The sequence below is a fragment of the Triplophysa rosa genome, linkage group LG4 (assembly GCF_024868665.1).
Source record: "Triplophysa rosa linkage group LG4, Trosa_1v2, whole genome shotgun sequence".
In the NCBI taxonomy this organism is placed as follows: Eukaryota; Metazoa; Chordata; class Actinopteri; order Cypriniformes; family Nemacheilidae; genus Triplophysa; species Triplophysa rosa.
Genome location: NC_079893.1, coordinates 29,319,537 through 29,341,062, shown reverse-complemented (window position 1 = coordinate 29,341,062; position 21,526 = coordinate 29,319,537). Strand labels below are relative to the sequence as shown.

Here is a 21,526-nt window from a genome sequence, read left to right as displayed (position 1 = left end):
AAGGGCAAAACTAAACACTATTAAATAAAAATACACAATGGCAAAAGGTCAATTAGATGATTAATTTAATGTTGCATCAACTGGTTGCATCAACTTGAAATGCAAATCAATTTATAACCTTTATATATACAATTTTTTCCCCTGATTTTTTTATATTCTGTCTCTATCAGTTAAAATAAACCTACCATAAAAATTATAGACCCTTCATTTCTTTGTAAGCAGGCAAAATTACAAAATCAGCAGGGGATCAAATACTTATTTCCCTCATTGTATAGCGGTGATATTAGACAATATATCCGAATTATGCTTTTACCAATGTTTCGTAAGGTGCATGTCACGTTGCACAATGAAATAAATCACTCGTGAGAGTAGAACAGTTGATTCTTCCGGCTGCCAAATATCACGTTTGAGCAGTTATACGCAGTCTAGAACAAGTAAAACATTGACGTGCTTGTACACATTATACATATGCAATACATTTAACCATGCTTATTTCTTAAGCAAGTTTTTGCATGTCTTACGAAGAGAAAACACGTTTCTCGTCCATTTCAGTGTGGCCTAGAGCACACGTGGGATCTTTTTTAAAGGGACACTCCACCCAAAAACGAAAATTCTGTTATGGATTACTCACCCTCTAGTTGTTCCAAACCTGTATACATTTCTTTGTTCGGTTAAACACACATATTTGGTAGAATGTTAGCAACTGAAAATTCTTTGGCATCATTGACTACCATAGCAGAAAAAATTATAACAACAGTCAAAGCTGACCCAGAATTGTTTGCTTTCCTAAATCCCCCAAAACATATTTTGAGTTCATCAGAACAAAAAATATATACAATACCTAGGAAAGCATTCAGATAAGTAAATATAGCAATAGAAATGTCTTTTGGCAGTTGTTAACTTTGATTTGACGCCGTAAAATAATTGGGCTAGTTTTCATTCCTTTTGGGCGGGTTTTGAGGGGTCATTGGGCTGCTTTCAGGAAGATAGTTTGCAAGATCCCTGTGACCAGCAGAAATGACAAGGTAAGCTAACGTATACATGATGACTAACTAGAATTCTATATAATCTAAGTTCAGTGATGAGATGGGACTATTTTGTATTTAAATACCTTTGAAAAAAATTAATTGTATTTTGTATTTAAATGTATTTAAACTTAGTATTTTTGTATTTTCAAACTGAAATACTTTTTGCCAATCAACCTCCTTATTAGACTGCATGGATGGGCAGTGTATTCAAATACATCCAATTGAAATACAAAATACTATTATTTTGTAATAGTATTTTGTATTTAAATACATTTAATCTAGTATTTTTTTGTATTTATTTGTGTATAGACTAGTTAATTCAAGAAATCAGCAGTCTAAAGAGGTTGATTGGCAAAAAGTATTTTGTATTTTGAAAATACAAAAATACAAAGACTTATTTTAGAATGTTAAGTTCTACTTCTGTAGTCATTTTGGTAAAAGTAACTCAAAAGTAATACAGGAGTCATGTAAAGTATTACAATTCTGAGACAGTAATAATGTAAGGTAAGGGATTACTTTTAAATAACAGTAACAAGTAATCTGTAATGTATTACAGTTTGGAAGTAACTTGCACAACACTGGTTCTGACACGTTTGTTATGTAAATGAAACGGAGAGTGAAAAAAAAATCTGCACCTGTCCGACTGGTCGGTTCGGCCGACAGGTGTGTGCACTGACTGTATGGCTGTGCGTTTGTTGGTATGCAGACACACCTGTTTACATGACGTCTACACTGAGCAGCACAGAACACAGGCAAAAAAACAAACAGCTGGGAAGAGAAAGGACGAACCGTAGGTTAGTTCTGAATATCTGTGTAGGTAAATTTTCTCCTTTACATTAGTTTTTTATAATCATCTGTGTGAATGTGTTTATGCAAGATTGCTTTCTACTTTTTGGTGCCATTAGTGTAAATGATCTGTGATTCTTGTTACTTTACTATAAACAATACCTGCATTTACTTTCATTCTTACCATTTTTAACAGATATTATAAGTCAACAAAAGTTGACTAATATGAAGCACATGAAGTTTCATGAAGCATGCACTTTTATTTCACCTTGTGGAAAAATACAAATTTGGATATGTTCTAGTAGAATGAATGTTTTTGGCTTTTACATTGTGGTATATTTAGCTTTTTAAATCATTTTTACTCTTCAAAAGCATACAAAGAGGTTTAAGTGAGCTGGCTGCTCCTAGATCAGGTTTACAGATAGTTATAATGTGTAGCTGGTCTGACTTCATTCCACCAGTTAACAATAGCATAGAGTAACTGAAAATTGTTACTCACCATTTTAAACTAGTTCTTTTATACATTTAAAATACACTCACTTTTTTTAATAAATAGACGTCGATAGGATATAGTCAATTTCTGTACTATTTAGAAATCGACCAGCTGTGTAGTATTTATGTGGCTGACGTTTTTGTGTCTGTGGTTTCGGTGGTATGTGTAAGAATATTGACAGAATGCTGTCAAATAGCGGTTCACTGATACGGGTTTTTAATGGCTGATGCGTGATTTGTGTAGCTGATGACCAATATTTGGCTGGTATTTACTGAAAGCACATTGAATGTACAACTGTTGAATTAAAATGACGATATTTACTTATTTACTATAATGTACTACAGTAGTGGCCAAAAGTGATGTCCAACTTTGAAAAATTGTCATCTTTGCTCTTTGTTTGAATATAAGATAAAAAAATGTATTAAAAACATTGCACGCATGTTGCATGTTTGGAGTGAATTGAAGCATTGTTTTGAGAAGAATTTAAGGAGACTTGGTAAAAATGACACACAACACGTGTGCAAAGCTTATTGAGTCAGGGAATGACTACATAATACTACAACAGAGGAAAAAATAATAATAACAAAATTGTTGTTGATGCATGCTTAATTTCCTGTCGGTCTCTCGAATGGGGTTTGGTCTTGAGAACCTATCATCTCTGATTGTACTTTTTACAAGGCCAATGAACTTGGCGAATGGCATGGCATGCCAGTCTCCGCCCCGTACATATGGGTATAAAAGGAAGATGGCGTGCCCATTCATTCACCTTTTGTTCTTCGGAACCTGCTAAGCTTAAATACTGAGCGCGTTATCTCATTCCCTCCATCAGGGAACTGAGGTTATACGTAACCAAGACGTTTTTTCTATGCTTTTTTTGCTGATTTGCAGTATTCCAAAAATACCTAAAGTGTCTAGTTTTTTGTCCATTTTGTACCATACACATCATATTTTCATGGTGTAATAGAACGTTTCACGTTCAAAAGTTTACGATTACTTTTTTATTCCTTATTAATATTTTTCTAGATTTAAGAATAAAAAAATCTAAATCAAATCAATGATGTGACGATGAGAATTTTGACCAAAGAAAACTAAAACAAAACAAAGCTGTGTTATATTTTAGTGTCTTTGAAGTAGCTAACATTTGCCTTGAATTTGCAGAATTGCCTTTTTTTGCCGATTTCTTCAATACACCCTGAGTATTGAAGTAGTATGTTGGGTTGACTTTTCCTCATTATTTAGTCCAAATAATCAATTTCAAAAACTTTTTTTTCTGATGAAAGAAGTTAGTATGTTTTCACCGTTATATTTTGGTCTACAAAAAGAATTTCAAGTATATAAGCAAAAGCCTTTAGATCAGATGATTTTTTAGATCAGATGACATTTCAGTCTAGTGATCCTGAACTTCTGAACTTTATTTAAACCAGAATATGTGCAATATTAGTTGATGCTTATTTGGTATATTTATCAACTTATTAAATCAACCTATTTAACTTAATCTCTCTTTCATTTTTTTCTATATGCTAGACACACCATGTCCCTTCCTGCCGAATTCCTGTCCGAGGAGCAGCTGTCCTGCTCTATTTGCTTAGACATCTTCACCAATCCCGTCTCCACGCCCTGCGGCCACAGCTTCTGCCTCACGTGCATCACCTCCTATTGGGAGGGCCAGAGCAAGATCTGCCTGTGTCCTCTCTGCAAGGAGAACTTTCGCAAGCGTCCTGAGCTCCACATCAACCACACTCTAAAGGAGATCACCGAGCAGTTTAAACGCATGGCCGAGACTTCCGTGAGTCCTAGGAATGCGCTCGGAGACTCCCTGGCAGCCCCGTTCTCTCCGCTGAAGCTCGCGGGACAGTCTCGACCGCCGGAGTATTCCGAACAGCTGATGAAAGAGATCAAGAGCCGCTTTCAAAGATCGACATCCAGCGAGCTTTTGTCATCTCAGCAGCCGTCGGCAGCGTCAGATGATGCTCCTCCTCCCGGGATGGCGAGGTGTTATAGCGTGAGTGGCACCAACGAAGGGGGTTCAGGTGGTCAACAGTGTCCCAAACATAGACAGTGTTTGGAACTGTTCTGCAAGACCGACCAGTCGTGCATTTGTACTGTATGTGCCGAGACAGAACATCAGGGGCATTCTGTGGGCCCGGCCAAGAGAGAGATGAATATTAAGAAGGTAAATGTGAAAATATTACAGTGTGGATGCCAATACAATGTGTTAAAGGTGTCATGAACTGGGCTTGTTTATTGTTTTATACTGTTGTATGAGGTCTACTTATGACTTTGCGTGGTTTTTACGTTCAAAAACATCAAAATCAATAAGAAATAGGCTATTTTCTACCGGGGTTTTGAGGCCGGCTCGACAAATCTCGGTTTTAATGGGCGTGCCGCATTGAAGACTTGGAAGTAAACGCCCACTGCTTTGATTGGATAGCAGTTTGCGTAGTGAACTTAGTTGGAGCCTTCTGTGAATTTGGTTAGAGACGTAAAGTTAGGATACACATTCGCCCTATTCGCACGGGATTATTATTATCTGGGGACCTCGTGTGATTTATGAATTACCTCCCCACATCTGTATTTCATGTGGCACATTCGCACGGGATAAGTGAAGCCTGTGATTTTACTCAAATTTACTGATTTATTTCCCGGATGTGATGGCAAGGCTTTGCGTATAGTTTGTATAGCCTATAGTTGTATTGCGTTTAATGATATATGACCATACCTGTCAGCATTTGAGACCCGTGATCGCGAACCGGACAGAAGATCACTGCGATCGTGGGTCTCAAATGTTATGAGAGTTTCCATGATAAATAAACAAACGGGAGACTCCCGGTAACTTATGGATATCACCCAGCATCCGAAATAGCCAAAACTCTTCAAAACAGCCTCCATTATTCGCAAACGGTGGATAAAACCTTGAAAAATGATATACGAGCCCGCCAAATCACAGAGATGACGATTCGCACGGGACTAATATTATCACAGGACCTCGGTGTTCGTCAAAATATGGTAGGTAATTTGTGGGGGAATTTTTCCTTTACAAATTACAGACATGGCCGATTCGCACGGGATTAAGATCACCCACAACCTCTGCAATTATTACAAATGACTAGAGGTCCCCAGGTAATACTAATGCCGTGCGAATAGGGCTCAGGGCATATCAAGCGATCTCTAACAAAGCAATAGTGACGCATAGTACAAAAATGTTGTACTCACATAAGATTGCTGCGCCATTCCTATCGGATCCAATATTGACGGCACAGCACTGTTTTTTAATTTTAGTCTGTCCGCAAATTCAGCATCGACCTGGGCCTTGTTCACAAAGGAATCCGCGGTGAAATGAATCGAACAAACACTCAATGTTTTACCCACGTGAGCTGGAAGGTCTTTAAAAATAAACTTCAACCACACATTACTAATGTCGGAATCCGAAGGAAGGTTATGCAGCGACTGTATTCTTCCACAACCAGGCACTGACTGCACAATATTTTGCGATCTTAAACGGCATGTTTATTGCTTGCTCGCTCTATCTGGTTCCGCGCAACTTGCGCGCTACTGTCATGCGCGAGCCAGTGGGCGGGGCTAGAGAAGTAGTCGTTGATATTCTCGGTGTTCGCGGTGTTCAACCTATCTATGACCTCATAGATAGGTGCATTCCAGGACCTGGCATTCGCTGAGCCTGGTGTCAATAACAGTTGTAATTTCAGTAACAAGGGCGTTTTCAGTTCTGACACTTACAGGATGTTCGCTTGAATACGATTCCCTCTTATATAACAAAAGCACGGGTTAAAATTGATGTCTTATTTCATCACCCCTTTAAGGTCCGTGTAAATACTGTGTTTTTCTAAACAGTCCCAGTTGCGTATTATGGAGGTGGAGCTTCAAGGTTTAATCACAGTCAGAGAGAAGAAGATTGAGGAGATCCAAGCATCGCTCATTGAAATTCAAGTGTGTGCATCTTTGTCATACTAATGTTGCATTTTAAGCATTACTTCATCGCAATTTGACTAATTCTCACTTGTTTGCTATTAGACCATTGCAGATCAAGAGATAGCAGGTACTGTGAGTACGTTCGGCGAGTTAATGAGCGCCGTGGAGAGGTCCCAGGCCGAGCTTCTGGAGGTGGTGGAGATGGGACGGCGAGCGGCAGAGCTCCGCTCTCAGGCCTTCATACGAGACCTGGAGATGGAGATCGCCAACCTGAGAAAAAGAAGCGGCAATCTCAGTCAGCTCGTGCAGTCTCAAGATCATTTCACCTTCTTTAAGGTTGACATTCTGCTTATTTTTTCAGTCAGGACCACTTTTGTATAATGTATATTTCTATACATTTCAATAGTGTTGACTGTATATCCTAAGTGAAAAAAGTACACTGTAAGACACTTAAATGTAAATAGTGCACTATTAATATACAAAAAATGTTTAAAGTACTTCTTAAGATAAACTTAAAGGGATAGTTCACCCAGAAATAAAACTTCTGTCATCATTTATTTACCCTCGTGTTGTTGTAAACCAAAACCTGCATGTGACTCAAAAGAAGATATGTCTCAGTGGTTTGGTCCAATTCAGGGAAGTCAATGGGGGCAAATGTTGTTTGATTATCAGCGTTCTTCAAAATATATTTTTTGTGTGTTCTTCAGAAGAAATAAAACCATGCAGGTTTGAAATGACTGATGGAGAGAAAATAATGAAATTTTCATTTTTGGGTGAACTGTCCCTTTAAGTACTCAACGGTGCAATTTGAGACACCGAGAACAGAAGTGCAAAAAACGATATTTCCAGTATATTAAGTACAAAATGAATGTGTGAAAATAGACATTCTAGTCCATTATAGAATTGTACTTAAATAAAGTGTACTTAGTTTGATACTTTATAGTCCAATGTGTAACCCAATATTTCATTTTTTCCTATACTCATATCCTCTGTCCCTTTATCTATGTATTCTTAGACCTACCCAGCTAATAGTAGTTTACCTGCGATGAAGAACTGGGCAGACGTGGCTTTGACCCCTGACCCCACCGCAGGAGCTGTTCTGAAAAATGTCACTCAGGTGGTGAGGCAGATTCAAGAAAGTATGAAGAAACTGCCAGAGACCTGTAAGAAAGTGATTCTCTTATATCTCTTGGACATTAGGCCTAATCAGCAGATTTTACCAAAAAACGCAGCAACTTCTTCACATTAAGATTTCAGAAGCCAGACTTGCAATTTATGTTTATTCATTTAGCAGACGCTTCTATACAAAATGACCAAATGAACTTTGCAATAGTTTTTTTAAATTGTTTCAATTTTGCTCTCTCTGGTATTTTTTGCCATTAGGTTTGCACACAGAAAACTCACTGGAATCAAGTAAGTTTTTTATTGATAGTTTACTTTCTGTTGATTCTAATAACAGCTTACCTATATAATATATAAGATATTACGCACACACACACACACACACACACTTTTTTTAAATTTAGTTTAGTTTAATATACTTTTAGTTTATTTTTTTACAATTCTGTTTTGTGCTTTATTTAAAGCATATATTATAATATCTTAGTGCCTTAACTTTTTTAGGCTTAGGCAACATTTCCAATTCTTTTTACATAAGAATAGGCTATTTCGATTACATATTTATGTATTTACATACAAGATGTAGACTTGGAGTGTTGTCAACAGTTTTATATTGTTTTACATTAAAAAAAAACTTTTTTTTGCTTGTTCTTGTAGAACTGTGGAGACTGCAGGAATATGCCAGTGAGAGATTTTTTATAATGCAAATTAATCTACATTTGTATTATGCAAATTCAACTTTTTATTGTGCAAATGAAACTTAAACGAATTAAAATGCCTTGCAAACTTCTCTTCTGTTCCTTCCTTTCAGTGGACGTGACCCTAGATCGAGATTCAGCCCATCCGCGTCTGATCATCTCTGAGGACGGTAAACAGGTGCGCTGCAGTGACCGCTACCAAAACGTGCCGGACACATCGGAGCGCTTTGACCGCGTGGTGTGCGTTCTCGGTCGCCCAGGTTTCAACTCTGGCCGCCATTACTGGGTGGTCCAGGTGGGTGAGAAGACGGACTGGGATCTGGGAGTGGCCAGCCATTTTATTAACAGAAAAGGAAAAATAGCCGCCAACCCAGCGAATGGATTTTGGTTTCTAAGTCTACGTGATAAGCACGAATACATCTTTCGTGCCGAACAATCTACTACTATATCCCTGCAACAAAAACCCCAAACCATCGGTGTGTTCGTGGACTACGAAAAAGGCCAAGTGTCTTTTTATAATGCAGATACAAGGTCGTTGATTTTTACCTTCACAGGCACATTTGCAAGCGTTTTGTATCCTTTCTTTAGCCCATGCACCAACAAATCTAGTAAAAATGAAGCACCTCTCATCATATGTCCTGCCGGTTCTGCTGAAAGAAGCTGGCTGACTGAAAAATAAAAATAGAGTTTATTTTAATTATTTTAATAAACTATAGTGTGGGGTATCTCGTGCGCTACACTCTTAAAAAAGGGTGCTTCAAAAGGTTCTTTGATGCTGATAGAAGAACCATTTTTGGTTCCACAAAGAACCATTCAGTAAAAGGAACCATCTCTTTCTTACTTTTTATAATCTAAAGAACCTTTTTTCGCCACGAAGAACCTTTTGTGAAACAGATGTTAAAGTTCTTTATGGAACCAAAAGGTTATATGGCATCAAAGAACCATTTGAAGCACCCTTTTTTTAAGAGTGTGTGCCATACAGTGTTGGGTAAATTACTCTCAAAACGTAATTAATTACTAATTTCATATTCAATAGTGTAATTAGATTACTGTACAAATTACTCTCTCCAAAAAGTATTTACTTACTTATTACTAATTACTTTCTATATCAACCTTGATTAGTTAAGTGATTCAAGGATAGGCATGAAAGGGCTCTTTTAATTCATTCAAATAAATAATATTAAACTACATAAAGTAGTATTATTAACTGACCAAAGTATTACAAATGTGAGAATTATACATTAAAGCACAGATTTTAAAGTTAGACTCTGAATTTTGATGTCAATTCCACTATTGCACACACACATACTATATTACACAAAGTATTTAGTTTAATTACATCAAAAGTAACTGTAATTAAATTACAGAAAAAACAAGAGTAATCCCTTACTTTACTTTTTCAAGGGAAAAGTAATTTAATTACAGTAACTAATTACTTAGTAACTAGTTACACCCAACACTGGTGCCATAAAATGTAAAAGTAGGCTGGGTAGCATACCATAAAAAGGGTTTTTTAAATTCGGTGGGGTTGGAAGGGGCAATTGTTTTACATAACAAAATGTAACTTTTTGATTTGTTTGTTATATGTTCATGCTAAAAATGAAACAAAAAACTGTAACCCTCAGATGTAAGAATGATTTGGGGCGCTGACTGCAAAATGACCACTGTACGTTTGTGTATTATGGTAAAAGAAAAAAATAAATGTAACTACATATACGACTTCTGTTTTTCATCCTTTTAAAAATTCCTGCCATTTGGTATCAACTCTATCCTCAATTAGCTCAAAATCGTCTACTTTAACACATGTCTGATAAAGGTCTTTCTTTCCAGCCACCTGAAAATCAAGCTCTTGTAGCCCATTAAATGTCTGCAGCTTTCCAACCCGATCATCTTCAGTATAAACCTTGGGAGGCACAAATACATTGGGAAAACAAACGCTAGAGTGACCTCCAGACAAAAAGCAGTTTACAAACACAAGGAGTGTGGAGGGAAGAGCTGCTTTCAACTCGCCTATAACCCGATCTACTGTCCTGACTGATCTGAAACCAGCCTGATTGACCTCCATGTTTTAGATGTGTCAACCAAGTCTGAAACTTTGGTCAGTCCTTTTTCCATAGAAGTGTTAAGTTGTATTAGATGTGCAAATGTTATAACCTAGAAACGAGTTATAAAACAGCGTTTCGTCAAGACAAAATGATAAAGATGATTTTGTCTGATCATCTAAAAAACGGTCCATGAGTTTAACACGGAAGCATAAAATTTAACATCAGATAGAAAATTCCCCTCATGAGAAGACATAAAAAATAGTTGACCGAACCCACCAAAAGTTCTGAGCAAATCCAGACCAAACACCACCCATGGCCTATTCTACAGGGTAAAGCAGGTTTCGGGTTGTCTTTAACCTCCTGGCTTTAACCTCAGCTGCTAAATCGATCAACCCCTTCATTAACTGGCAAATAAAGAATTGCAATGGGAAGCCAGTGGTAACCATCCCAGAAAAAGTCAACAAAGTTCTTCTGCAGACGTTGCAACCCAGCACTTCAATCCCATCCAGATTCCAGGAACAGTTCTGAGGAAGTGCTGGTGGTGGGCCTCCATTCTCCCAATCGCCCATCGGGAAGGTGCACTTTTTTGCCATTTGATTCGAGAGGAGGAGGCTTTCTGATAAACCTCCAGAGATTCATTCACGTTCGCAACATCTTGAGCAGATCTAATAATAAAAGTGACATCATCTGCACTGAGTCTAACAGTTATCAAATCTGAGGTGGATGGACAGCCCCCCAGCTTGTTTCTCAGAGAAACCAAAAGTGGTTCAACTGCAATGGCATACAGGATTCCCGAAAGACCATACCCCTGCCAAATTTCCAGTAGAACCATTAATTTTTAACATGCTATATATCCCTTACGAAAATTAACCATGTTTTTTTTGTGGTACAAGTGTAGTAACCATGTTTTTTTGGTGCATTGATTAGGGCAAAACCATGGTTTTACTACAGTAACCATGCTTTTTTTGGTTTTAACTGTAATAAAACCATGGTTTTTCAACTTTAACTGTAGTAAAACCATGGTAAATTTTCGTAAGGGGTGTCAGTAATGTACAGTATAGAACAGTTGACATAAGCAATAAAGGATGGATGGACCGAAACCAAAAGCCTCAAGGCACTTAAAGAGGAAACCACGATCAACTCGATCAAAGGCTTTCTCTTGGTCCAAAGAAACGAAACCAATGTCCAAATTATGTATGAGAGAGAGAGAGAGAGAGAGAGAGAGAGAGAGAGAGAGACATTAAGTAACCATCACTAACCAATGGCTGCCGCTCCTTTCTCGTGAGCGTCAGACCTGCTGCGTTCAAAGCGCACTGTCAGGCACTGCGCTTCAAGCATCGCTGCAAACTAAAGGTAAACGACGTTTTCTGTGTTTTTGTGTAAATGTTTTGTTTGTAATTGTACTGTATGAGCACATGTAACCCTCCTTACAACATTCAATATTTAACCGACTGTATATGGCGGTTCGCTGCGCACAGGAGGACGGAGCTACTAATATAAGCTCTGTCCTGATGTCCGGCTGCTAGAGACAGTTTTACATAACCTATTGCATACTGCCTCTCTATGAGACTTTCCTTCACATGCATTGAAAATCAAATTCTTGAAGATGCAGATAAGGAAGGTTAGATGACTTATGGCAGCCTATAACGCATTTTACGCAAGGTGCTTTTAATGACTCACGGGACAGACACCGGTACGCGTGACGTGCTGTACTTTCAACGAATTATGAACGCGATATACCCATGGCTTTATCTCGTAAAGTCGTGCTCCTCGAGGACGCCCGCGCAAAATCTCTTCTCCGTCTCTAAGAACTCGCATTATTGTTGCATAATCCGCTTTTTCTTGACATCATATTTGAAGCGATTCTGCAGGGCTTGGCCGGAGCGTATTGGAAATGAGAGCGTTATAACCTAAGCCTCTTTGTTTTGGATGCGAGTCAATCTGTGGATAACCTTGACCGAACTGGCGATGACACCGATTAAACCGAAAGATTTTGCTTGGGTCGATATTAATCCGTGCCTGAAATCTCATCTGCGTGCATGATCTGCCAATTGATCTACAGCACTCTGTGCAATTTTTTTACACTAATAGTCTCTAATAACATTGATTTGGCTTGCATTAATATTTTGCATTAGGAGATGCTTTAAAGGAAAAGTTCATCTCAAAATCAAAATTGTGTTATTTTTTACTCACCCACATGACGTTCAACATGATTTAAGACCTCCCGGTCTTACTTTTCCTTTAATGCAAAACACTTTTTCCAAGTGCTTTCCTTGGAAATCGTTTGCTCTGCTAATGCCATGCTTTACCAACAGGGAACAGTTTAGCTCTACTATATTATAAATGGGGTCAATATTATTAACTAAAAGGGCTTATGAATGATTACTGAGACGTTTAGCCATATTAACCTCAGTTATACTGAGAAGTAATGATGATCATAAAGCAGTACAGTTGTAGGGGATCTCCTTCCTGTGGATTTGATCCCAGCACCACTGTGCTGCAAAGTCAATGGAATGCAAATCAAGATAAGGCTGCAATAAATTATTTAGAAGTTGGGAAAATAACAGGCGTGCATTTTAAAAGCACGCTATAAGATTGTTTCTATGTTTAGACCTGTGGTGTGTGGGAGGTGTTTTACTTGATTTTTACCACACATGACACACATCATCATTAGGCATAACACATGTCAACGTAAAAGTGTGAATTTGATTTGACCATCTGACTGTAGTTTTTAAGACGTAAGACTGAAAAAATACAATAAAAGTAGAATCAATTTAATGGAATTAATTAATCTAATAAAACGATTTAAAGATATATATATAAATACATTTTATTTAATATTTATTATTATGTCAGAGCATACTTAAAATGAATCATGTTTTTGTTGACTTGGCTGTAAAACTAATGACATTTTAAAAAATACAATAAAAATTGAATAAATTTAATCTAATTTAATTTAATAAAATAATTTAACAAAATGCATAAAAATACATTTGATTTAATATGTATTATTATGTCAGTGCTTAATTACTCAGAATTAATCATATATTTTATTGACTTATTTATTGTGCTGTAAAACTAATGACAATTAAAAAATACAATAAAAATTGAATACATTTAATCTAATAAAATAATTTAACAAAATGTATAAATAATAAATATAATTTCATATTTATTATTATGTCAGTGCTTAATTACTCAGAAATAATCATGTGTTTTCTTTACTTATTTATTGTGCTGTGTAACTAATGACATTTAACGTGTTAAAGTGGACTTCAGACAATTACTAAAATTCCAACGGTGCATTCAATGAATCTCAAATCGAACACAAGACAACTTTTTTTAAGTTGCTGTACGTCCATCTAAAATGTTTAAAAAAGCATTTTACTTTAACAAGATTATGGCAAGCATTGTACAGAACATTTTATGTCTCTAATTTTATCTTAAAAACATAACGGATGCTGTGTTCGTTTCAAGGTTAACTCGTCGTATAATTTTCAAGGGTTGTACAGGTTGCGCTTGCAAACGTGCTTGCGCTAATGCTTTCTCTTCTGCCTTGTCTAAAAATGAAGCAATAATGAGGTCAAATGCTCTTTTGCTCATCTGTGTGGTTACAAATGTGCCATTACCACTGATGTGCTCATCTATACAGGACAGGACATTAGAGTCCAATCATAAATCAAACCTCAGAGACATCTGTTTTCTGTTCCTCTACAGGGGTCTGTCTCTCTGTTATTTAGAGATGACATTACATTGACGTCAGACATCATCGGATTTCCCTGGCCTTATGTGGACATGGCAACAGGAAGGAAAAGTCAGTGTCTCATCTGTGTTTTATGTATTTTACATATTACTATGCTAGGCTTGTAAACGCAGATGCAGTCTGCAACATTAAGATCTCATGTGCTTTTTGAATTCATACATTCGTGCTGTCCACTCTCTTTCTGTCTGTCTCCTACTTTTACACTTACAGTAAGATTGTGTTTGTTCTAACAGCCCTCCCACAGCGGACGCCGCCTGCGCATCACACATCATCTCAGCATGTAACTTCTAGTCCAGTACCTATCTGTGTGATCTCACCTCCTTCCTTGCTTTCCCTCCACCAGGCTCCACTTCAAAAGGTGGAGTGCGTTTCCCTGACGATGAGGAAGATGCTCCCATCGACAACAGTTGTGACGAAAAGGCTCAGGACAAAATCCTCACTGCTATACCAGAACCCGATGGAGCATATCTTGTAAAGGTCAAATAAAACTTTTGTTTGAGTTTGTGGCAAATAAATAAATCAAAAGAGCATCTGCATTATAAGATGTCTAAACCTTGTTTGTAGGCGGGGTTCTTAAGGAGCCATCACAAATATGAAATTGTCTTCTCTCTGCCGCAAGTCCCCGCGCTGGGCAAAGATGTCACTCTCTCCCCCGCGCTTCGCACGACGGCACGGCCGCGTCTACGTGCCACACGCATCACGCCGCGCCCTGAGGGTAGGCATTTTAGATCGTAGTCTGATCTCATGGGAATGACCTATTTTAGAGGTGGCTAATTTGTAAAATGTGAATTGTACAAAATTCTGAATCAGAAAGAGCTTTTTTGCCAAGTGTACTTGGAATTGTGCAAGGAATTTTGGATGTTTGACGCTTCCAGTGCAGACATCCAAATATAACATAAGACGCATAATGATCAAATTAAGGAGTAAAAATACAGACAATTATAAAGAGAGACAATTGTACAGTAAGCAATAATGAAGCACCACTCCTAAACATAAATGATGGGAAAGCAGATTGTAAAATGTACAAATCCGAACATCTGATTTAGCCACATCGTAAAATAATTACAAATTGTTATGAGATCATGTTGACTTCAACCACACAGCTTCTCGTCCCATATGTCAAATGGTTTTTAAAGGCCTCACCTGAGAGATGTTTTGAGCACAAAGTACAAAACCATAAGCGCACTTATTACATAGAAAGTCCCACTGGAGCATCCTGGCTTAAACATCTGGCTCAAGGGTATAGGTGATGGTGATAAGCTGTCTGGTTTCCGTCTTGCTTGAGATTGAACGAGCCACCTTTGTGACAGCTTTTTATGCTTCCATGAATCAATGAAGAAGAAATTATCTTGATTTAAAATGCACTAGATAATTACAGCTAGAAATATACTAATATTAATAATAATAAAAATAATATTATAAACAATATGTATACATATGAACAACAACATTATTGTTATTATTAGTAATAATAATAATCATTATTATTTTATCATTATTATATTTTACATATTTAATTATATAGTATATATTTATTTATAATTGTACAAAGTATTATTTTTACTATTAAAAAAAGATTATTAAAAAGTGCATTAAAATCATGAAAGCTATCGGAGTGTTTAATGTCATTTTAAGTTGTTTGTAACTCCTGCTGGTAAGACATCCAGTAAAATGCTATAGACGTCTTGCTTCGATCAATAGCGACGCTTCTATTTCTGTCAGCCATCGATCTCTCCATTAGCTGAAACTTACTTAGCGTGTTTCGTCGTGTCACATTTCCCACCGTTGAATCTCACAGCAGGTGTACTGTATCAGGGTTTATAATGTATGTACAGTGTAAAAAATTCTTTGTTGTGTTTTTGTTGGTTCAACTTAAAAATGGTTGCCTTAAGATTTTAAGTTAATTCAACTTAAAAATATTAGTTAAATGAATGAATTTCTTGTTGAGTTGACAAAACTCGTTGAGTTGAATTAACTCAAAATTTTAACACAACCAGGTACAGTAACTCATTTTTTTAAGTTAAACCAACAATTTTTTTAACAGTGTAGGAGCTTTTAAATATGTTGCTGTGGTTATCTGTACGTCATCTAAATGGTCTTTTCTCTAAATGTCTTGCTCTTTAAAGGGGGAGTGAAGGTGGTTTGTGAGTACAGCACCCAGCAGGAAGGTGTAGTACAGGAGGATCTCACGCTGGTCAACAGGAGCAGAAGAGACAGCAGTGTTAAAGTTAGATTACAGGCCAGAGTCATGGGTGAGACACGGCAAACCAACGATTACAGATCACAAGTCATCTGTGTTAAAGGATGAAGTTAAGATATTTTGGTCGATTCTGAAACAAACAGAACAATGTTTCTTGCTATAAAGAAGGGAAAAGGGAAAACATTTTGATTTTGAAAAACTTAAATACATCACGCTTAATTTGAAGTTACTTAACTCTAAACAATACCAGAACATTTAGTAATCCAAACACTGTGTAAATGATTTAAGATTTTCTCAATATTTGAGATTTATCACTTCTGCTTTTCTCTTACAAAAAAATAAGTATACTTCAAGTTCATTTTATTAAGTATAACTGAGCAATATACTATTTGGGACAAAATTGGCCCATTTTGTAGTTTATAAAAGTATACGTTTAAGTATGCAATAGTGTAACAATGGTAAACTTTAAGTACATAGCTAGTTTACAACAACAATTTTCATTTGTACTGCCACGTTAATATAAGTAAACATATTGATAGTTTACAAGTTCAATACTTGTATCATATTTATTAATGAAGAAGGCCTACACTTTGAAGTACTTCAAGTAAAGTATACTTGAAGTATACGTTTAGTAAACTAGCAGAGTATGCTTGTAAGTGTAGTACTTTATTAAGCCAATACTAGTTTATTCTTTATCAAATATAGCTATACAAACTATAAAAAACAGTTGAAAAATACCTTTAACTCAAAATAGATTTGATTTTTATCTCAATTTAAAGATTGAGCAGGCCAAATATATTTTCACGATATGTATACAAAAAGTGTCATTTTAAGTATATTCCTGAATATCTGAGAAGTCCATAAAACTAGACAAAAGTAGACTTTCTTATGTTTACTTTAAAAGAAGCATACTTGTAGCACAAAGATTCAGGAAGACATGAAAACGATCATTTCAAGAGTAAAAACAGCTGCTTACCTCACCACTGTGACATTTTAACAATCTAACAATCATCCCAAATCCACCTTTATTTAATCTTCAAAACCTGCACCATTATCATATAACATATTGTGGCCGGAGAGGGAATATATATTTACATTCATTATACTCTTTCATGCATGAGGATTATATACAGTAAAAGGTGAAGTCATGAAATGTGTTGACAAAATGTTATATATTCTCCTACTTGTAAGTCGCTTTGGATAAAAGCTTCCGCCAAATGAATAAATGTGTGTAATGTAAATGTGTGATAATGAATGTACCACTTGTCTCTCACAGAGCGCCATCACGGGACCCCGATGTTACATGACGGCGTGCACTGTATTGGAGAGGAAAAGCAAGCCACTTCCAAAAATAATGACACGAAGAAGATGTGACAGAAGGAGTTTGCTTTCTGTGTCAATGAGGATAACTTACCCCTAGTCCTTGAGGATCTACTGATGGCTTTCTGCACTAACACAAATGAATCATCTGATCACAGGTCTGCTGTCACAAATTCAATCTAACCTAAGCTTTCAAGTTGTAAAGGTCAAGGGTAGCTATGGGAATGTTAAGATATGAGGTGTGCTGTTTTGTAGCGTATGTCATGTAGAATGTGGGTCTGTTCTCATAATAACCTTTTAGCATACTGTATCTGCTTTTCTAGACAATCTGAAACAGATTACTTTTAAGTGATACGTTAAGAAATGCATAAAGAGACATGGATAGGCAGGATATTTACTTCCCACTTACATGATCAATATAAGGATGTATTTCACTGTGTTTATGAAAAAATGAAAAGGTGCTATAACATCCACGAAGCATACTGTAGAACATGTTTCATACTAATCCTGGAATGCTCTTCAAATGTCTTTTCCAATACTGTATTACACTTTTCTTTACACATCACATGAATGTTGGACGCACAAATAATTATGGAAATACTCGTATGATTAAAATGTGTCATCATAGCAGACAGTAGAGTAAATTCCCATGTATATCTATCAGTGTTGGGTGTAACTAGTTACTAAGTAATTAGTTACTGTAATTTAATTACTTTTCTCTTGAAAAAGTAAAGTATGGGATTACTATTATTTTTTCTGTAATTTAATTACAGTTACTTCTGATGTAATTAAACTAAATACTTTGTGTAATATATGTGTGTGCAATAGTGGAATTGACATCAAAATTCAAAGTCTAAAGCCCATTGCACATTGAGTCAGAAATTTGCGTCCGAAATTTCCGCACGTTAAAAAATAAATACGATCTCATGTTGTGTCAATCACATCTACACACTGCCGCCGATATTTTCGTCCGTCATAAAAAAATTCGGACCGGGTTCGATTTTCTGCGTTTTCGCATCCGTATCAAGCATTTTGAGTGGCCTTTTATAACAATTCAGAGACACCATACAAACGAGAGACAAATACGAAAAAACGCATACGAAAATTTCGGACTGTATGTGCAAAGACCTTAACTTTAAAATCCTTGCTTTAATGTATAAATCTCACATCTGTAATACTTTGGTCAGTTAATAATACTACTTTATGTAGTTTAATATTATTTATTTGAATGAATTAAAAGAGCCGTTTCATGTCTATCCTTCAATCACTTAACTAATCAAGGTTGATGTAGGATATAGAAAGTAATTAGTAATAAGTAACTAAATACTTTTTGGAGAGAGTAATTTGTACAGTAATCTAATTACACTATTGAATATGTAATTAGTAACTAGTAATTAATTACTTTTTCAGAGTAACTTACCCAACACTGATATCTATTAATCTTAGCGTTTGCGTTTTTCCTGTGATATCTACTCAGCGAATCAACACTGTAGAAAAGTACACACAAAAAAAATGTGATTCTGTAATTGAGATTATCTTGACAATGTAAGTACTGTACAGGATAATTCACAGCAAACGGTTATTGAAGAGGAAGGACAATATTTGACGAAACCCATATGTACAAACACTGATATTCTGCAATTACTGAGAAAAGCCCTCTGTACTATCATCAGGAAAAATCAAGCTTGCTTGAATGTTATTTTCACAACACTATGATGGTTCAGCAATTGTAATGCATATATGACGTGTGAAGAAATTATTGAGATGTTGTAAGATAAATGTAAAAATATGCAAAACACATACATTAAAATGAATATAAGCAATAAATAGTGGATGTGTGATTTTACTACAATTCTCTGACTTCAAACAAAGCAGCAACTGCTAGCTAGTACCTTCTATCAACACTAGATGGTGCTGTTGTCTAATTTTTCTAAAATAGAAAAGCGGAGAATTTCTAAAACTGAAGGATGTTATTGAGATAAATGCAGTGCTCGAATTGAAGGGGGGCTGGGGGGATCCGGGACTCCCCGTAAGGCATTAGGGACCCCCCATAAGAAGTAAAAAATAGACTTAGGGGGGTCCCGCAGATATTTTTATTTGAGTAAAAATGACAGAGGTGGACGAAGTACACAACTTCCTTACTTGAGTGAAAGTACAGATACTACTGGTCAAATATTACTACACTACAAGTAAAAGTTGTAAAGACAGATTCTTACTTAAGTAAAAGTACAGAAGTACGTGCTTTTAAAAGTACTCAAGTATTAAAAGTAAATTTCCTTTATGTCAGTTGTGCATTGTTTTATTGTCGTATACCTTATGCCTCTGAAGCAACCAACTGAATACACTGAGTAACTCACAGTATCAGTTGTATTAAAGGAGTAGTTCACTTCAAAATTTGCCCCCATTGACTTTCCATAGTAGTTTTTATTCCTACTATGGAAAGTCAATGGGGGCAAATTTTGCAGTGAGCAACTCCTTTAAGAGCTTTATATGTTTAGCACACATATGTTTAGTTTAGATATAATCAATTTAGCCTAATTATCCTCATTAGCCCCCTAGGCCTATATGTATTTATGAGCAGTGTTCTTTTATTTTTTTAGCAGCTTTTTACCAGTAAGTAGTAAGGTTTTTGTAAATAATAAAGTGTAGAAGCCATGTGTTTGTTGGATTTATTACCATTTGTATTACCATAATTTAACTACAAACATAAACTATAGCTAGTATAATGAAACTATGGTATTTTTAGTTGCTGTGGTTTTACTAAAGATTATTAATTGGAGTATGGTTCCTATATATAGAAAATGGTAAATTTGTGGATACTGTGGTTTTACTGCAAATATCATCCCTGCTGAAAAAAAACAATGAATTTTTTAACTAGAATGAGATTTTTAAATTAAATTCCTCTTTGTAGTGTGTTTTGGGTTTTATTCCAATAGGATTTACCATCCCACCAATAGAATCCATCACATACAAGTAGACAACAAGTATCCATAATACAATTCCCATTATAACCATTAAATCCATTACATTTTCTGTTGTATTTTGGGCAGGGTTCTATTGTTTTTATTTCAACAGGAATACTTCAACTATAGTTACTTCAGTAAAAACACCATTCATTTCCCAAATCGCATTAAATGATATAGCAGCTGATCAGAAGTTAACAGGCACGCGTAGCTCAAGGTGTATGTGATGCTTATTTGCCGTTTAGCCGTTATGCCGATCATTTTCATGACGATGTTTCTATGTTCTTTGACTGATCGTAACCCACAGATGATTACACCACACTTTAACATGTGCCTTTTTCGTCTTTTATTGTTCTATTTGCCTTTTCAGAGCGCTATCAACGGTGTAGCAGCGCCTACGTTTACATTAGTTTAGCGGGGAAGATCCCAGATTGCCAGATTTGCATAAAAAAATCTGCCAAATGCCATTCAAAGCTTACCGGAAAACCGCGATCTTAGAAAAACTGAAATACTTGGCAACATTAAAAGGTCCTGGCAGATCGCAAGCCAGATAAATTGTGCACACAGGAAACCCCGCTGCATAGAAACCATTTTCTACTTTTGGACCTTTTTATAAATGTAATGGAGTAAAAAGTATGATATTTGTCATTCAAATGTAGTGAAGTTAAAGTACAAGTACTCAGAAAAAATAATACTCAAGTAAAGTACAGATACTCAGAAAGTGTACTTAAGTACAGTACTCAGGTAAATTTACTTCGTTACTGTCCACCTCTGAAAAATGATAATGACAAATTCATGTTATTAAATTCATGCAATGGATATGGTAAATTTCGTGAATTAATTATTTACAATAATTTATATTAAGTTTGTTTATGGGCTAGTTGTCATGTTTTAAAAGCCCCGCCCCGCGTCTGAAGACCACTAAGCGCAGGACATCGTTGACATGACTGCTTGATTGGCATCGCTCCGGTGAAGCTAACTTCAGCTAAAAAATGGAGACTAATAAATCTCCACTCGCAGTCGGGAAGCTTCTACTTTTTTGAGGGGTCATTTTCTCTCTCTATATCTTTCCACTATATTTATCAACTCCATGTCTGGGCTTTTGTATTCCTTGCATAAATTATTATTAGGCCTGGTTCTGGGGTGCTAGATCTCGATGAAGATGAGTGACAGCTTTTTAGTAA

At 36.2% G+C, this 21,526-nt stretch overlaps 2 protein-coding genes across 4 annotated transcripts; both read left to right on the top strand.

The window, feature by feature from the left end:
- Window positions 1–1,704: 1,704 nt before the first annotated feature.
- Window positions 1,705–9,764, top strand: btr01 (bloodthirsty-related gene family, member 1). 3 transcript variants are annotated; one of them, XM_057332513.1, is made up of 8 exons: window positions 1,705–1,822; window positions 3,832–4,480; window positions 6,157–6,252; window positions 6,337–6,570; window positions 7,250–7,397; window positions 7,618–7,647; window positions 8,011–8,037; window positions 8,165–9,764. In XM_057332513.1, exons 1-8 carry the CDS (start codon window positions 1,749–1,751, stop codon window positions 8,728–8,730), a joined length of 1,824 nt encoding a protein of 607 aa, XP_057188496.1. In that variant the 5' UTR covers window positions 1,705–1,748; the 3' UTR covers window positions 8,731–9,764. The 3 variants fall into 3 exon arrangements, with proteins under 3 accessions (XP_057188496.1, XP_057188497.1, XP_057188498.1); XM_057332514.1 differs by having other exon boundaries at window positions 1,722–1,841; XM_057332515.1 differs by having other exon boundaries at window positions 1,736–1,845.
- A 1,571-nt stretch (window positions 9,765–11,335) lies between these two features.
- LOC130553528 (adipose secreted signaling protein) lies at window positions 11,336–19,206 on the top strand. Its single transcript, XM_057332548.1, has 6 exons — window positions 11,336–11,449; window positions 13,814–13,910; window positions 14,203–14,336; window positions 14,424–14,574; window positions 15,986–16,111; window positions 17,336–19,206. The coding sequence occupies exons 2-6, from the start codon at window positions 13,892–13,894 to the stop codon at window positions 17,431–17,433; spliced, it is 528 nt and encodes a 175-aa protein (XP_057188531.1). The 5' UTR covers window positions 11,336–11,449; window positions 13,814–13,891; the 3' UTR covers window positions 17,434–19,206.
- Window positions 19,207–21,526: the final 2,320 nt, after the last annotated feature.

Excerpts from the sequence above, each read along its gene's own strand:
- LOC130553528 (XM_057332548.1), top strand. Across the intron at positions 14,337-14,423 it reads ATGGAGCATATCTTGTAAAG|GCGGGGTTCTTAAGGAGCCA; the intron begins GTCAAATAAAAC and ends CCTTGTTTGTAG. Across the intron at positions 14,575-15,985 it reads CATCACGCCGCGCCCTGAGG|GGGGAGTGAAGGTGGTTTGT; the intron begins GTAGGCATTTTA and ends TGCTCTTTAAAG.
- btr01 (XM_057332513.1), top strand. The coding sequence starts at position 1,749 with ATGACGTCTACACTGAGCAGCACAGAACACAGGCAAAAAAACAAACAG. Across the intron at positions 6,253-6,336 it reads CATCGCTCATTGAAATTCAA|ACCATTGCAGATCAAGAGAT; the intron begins GTGTGTGCATCT and ends GTTTGCTATTAG. Across the intron at positions 6,571-7,249 it reads ATCATTTCACCTTCTTTAAG|ACCTACCCAGCTAATAGTAG; the intron begins GTTGACATTCTG and ends ATGTATTCTTAG.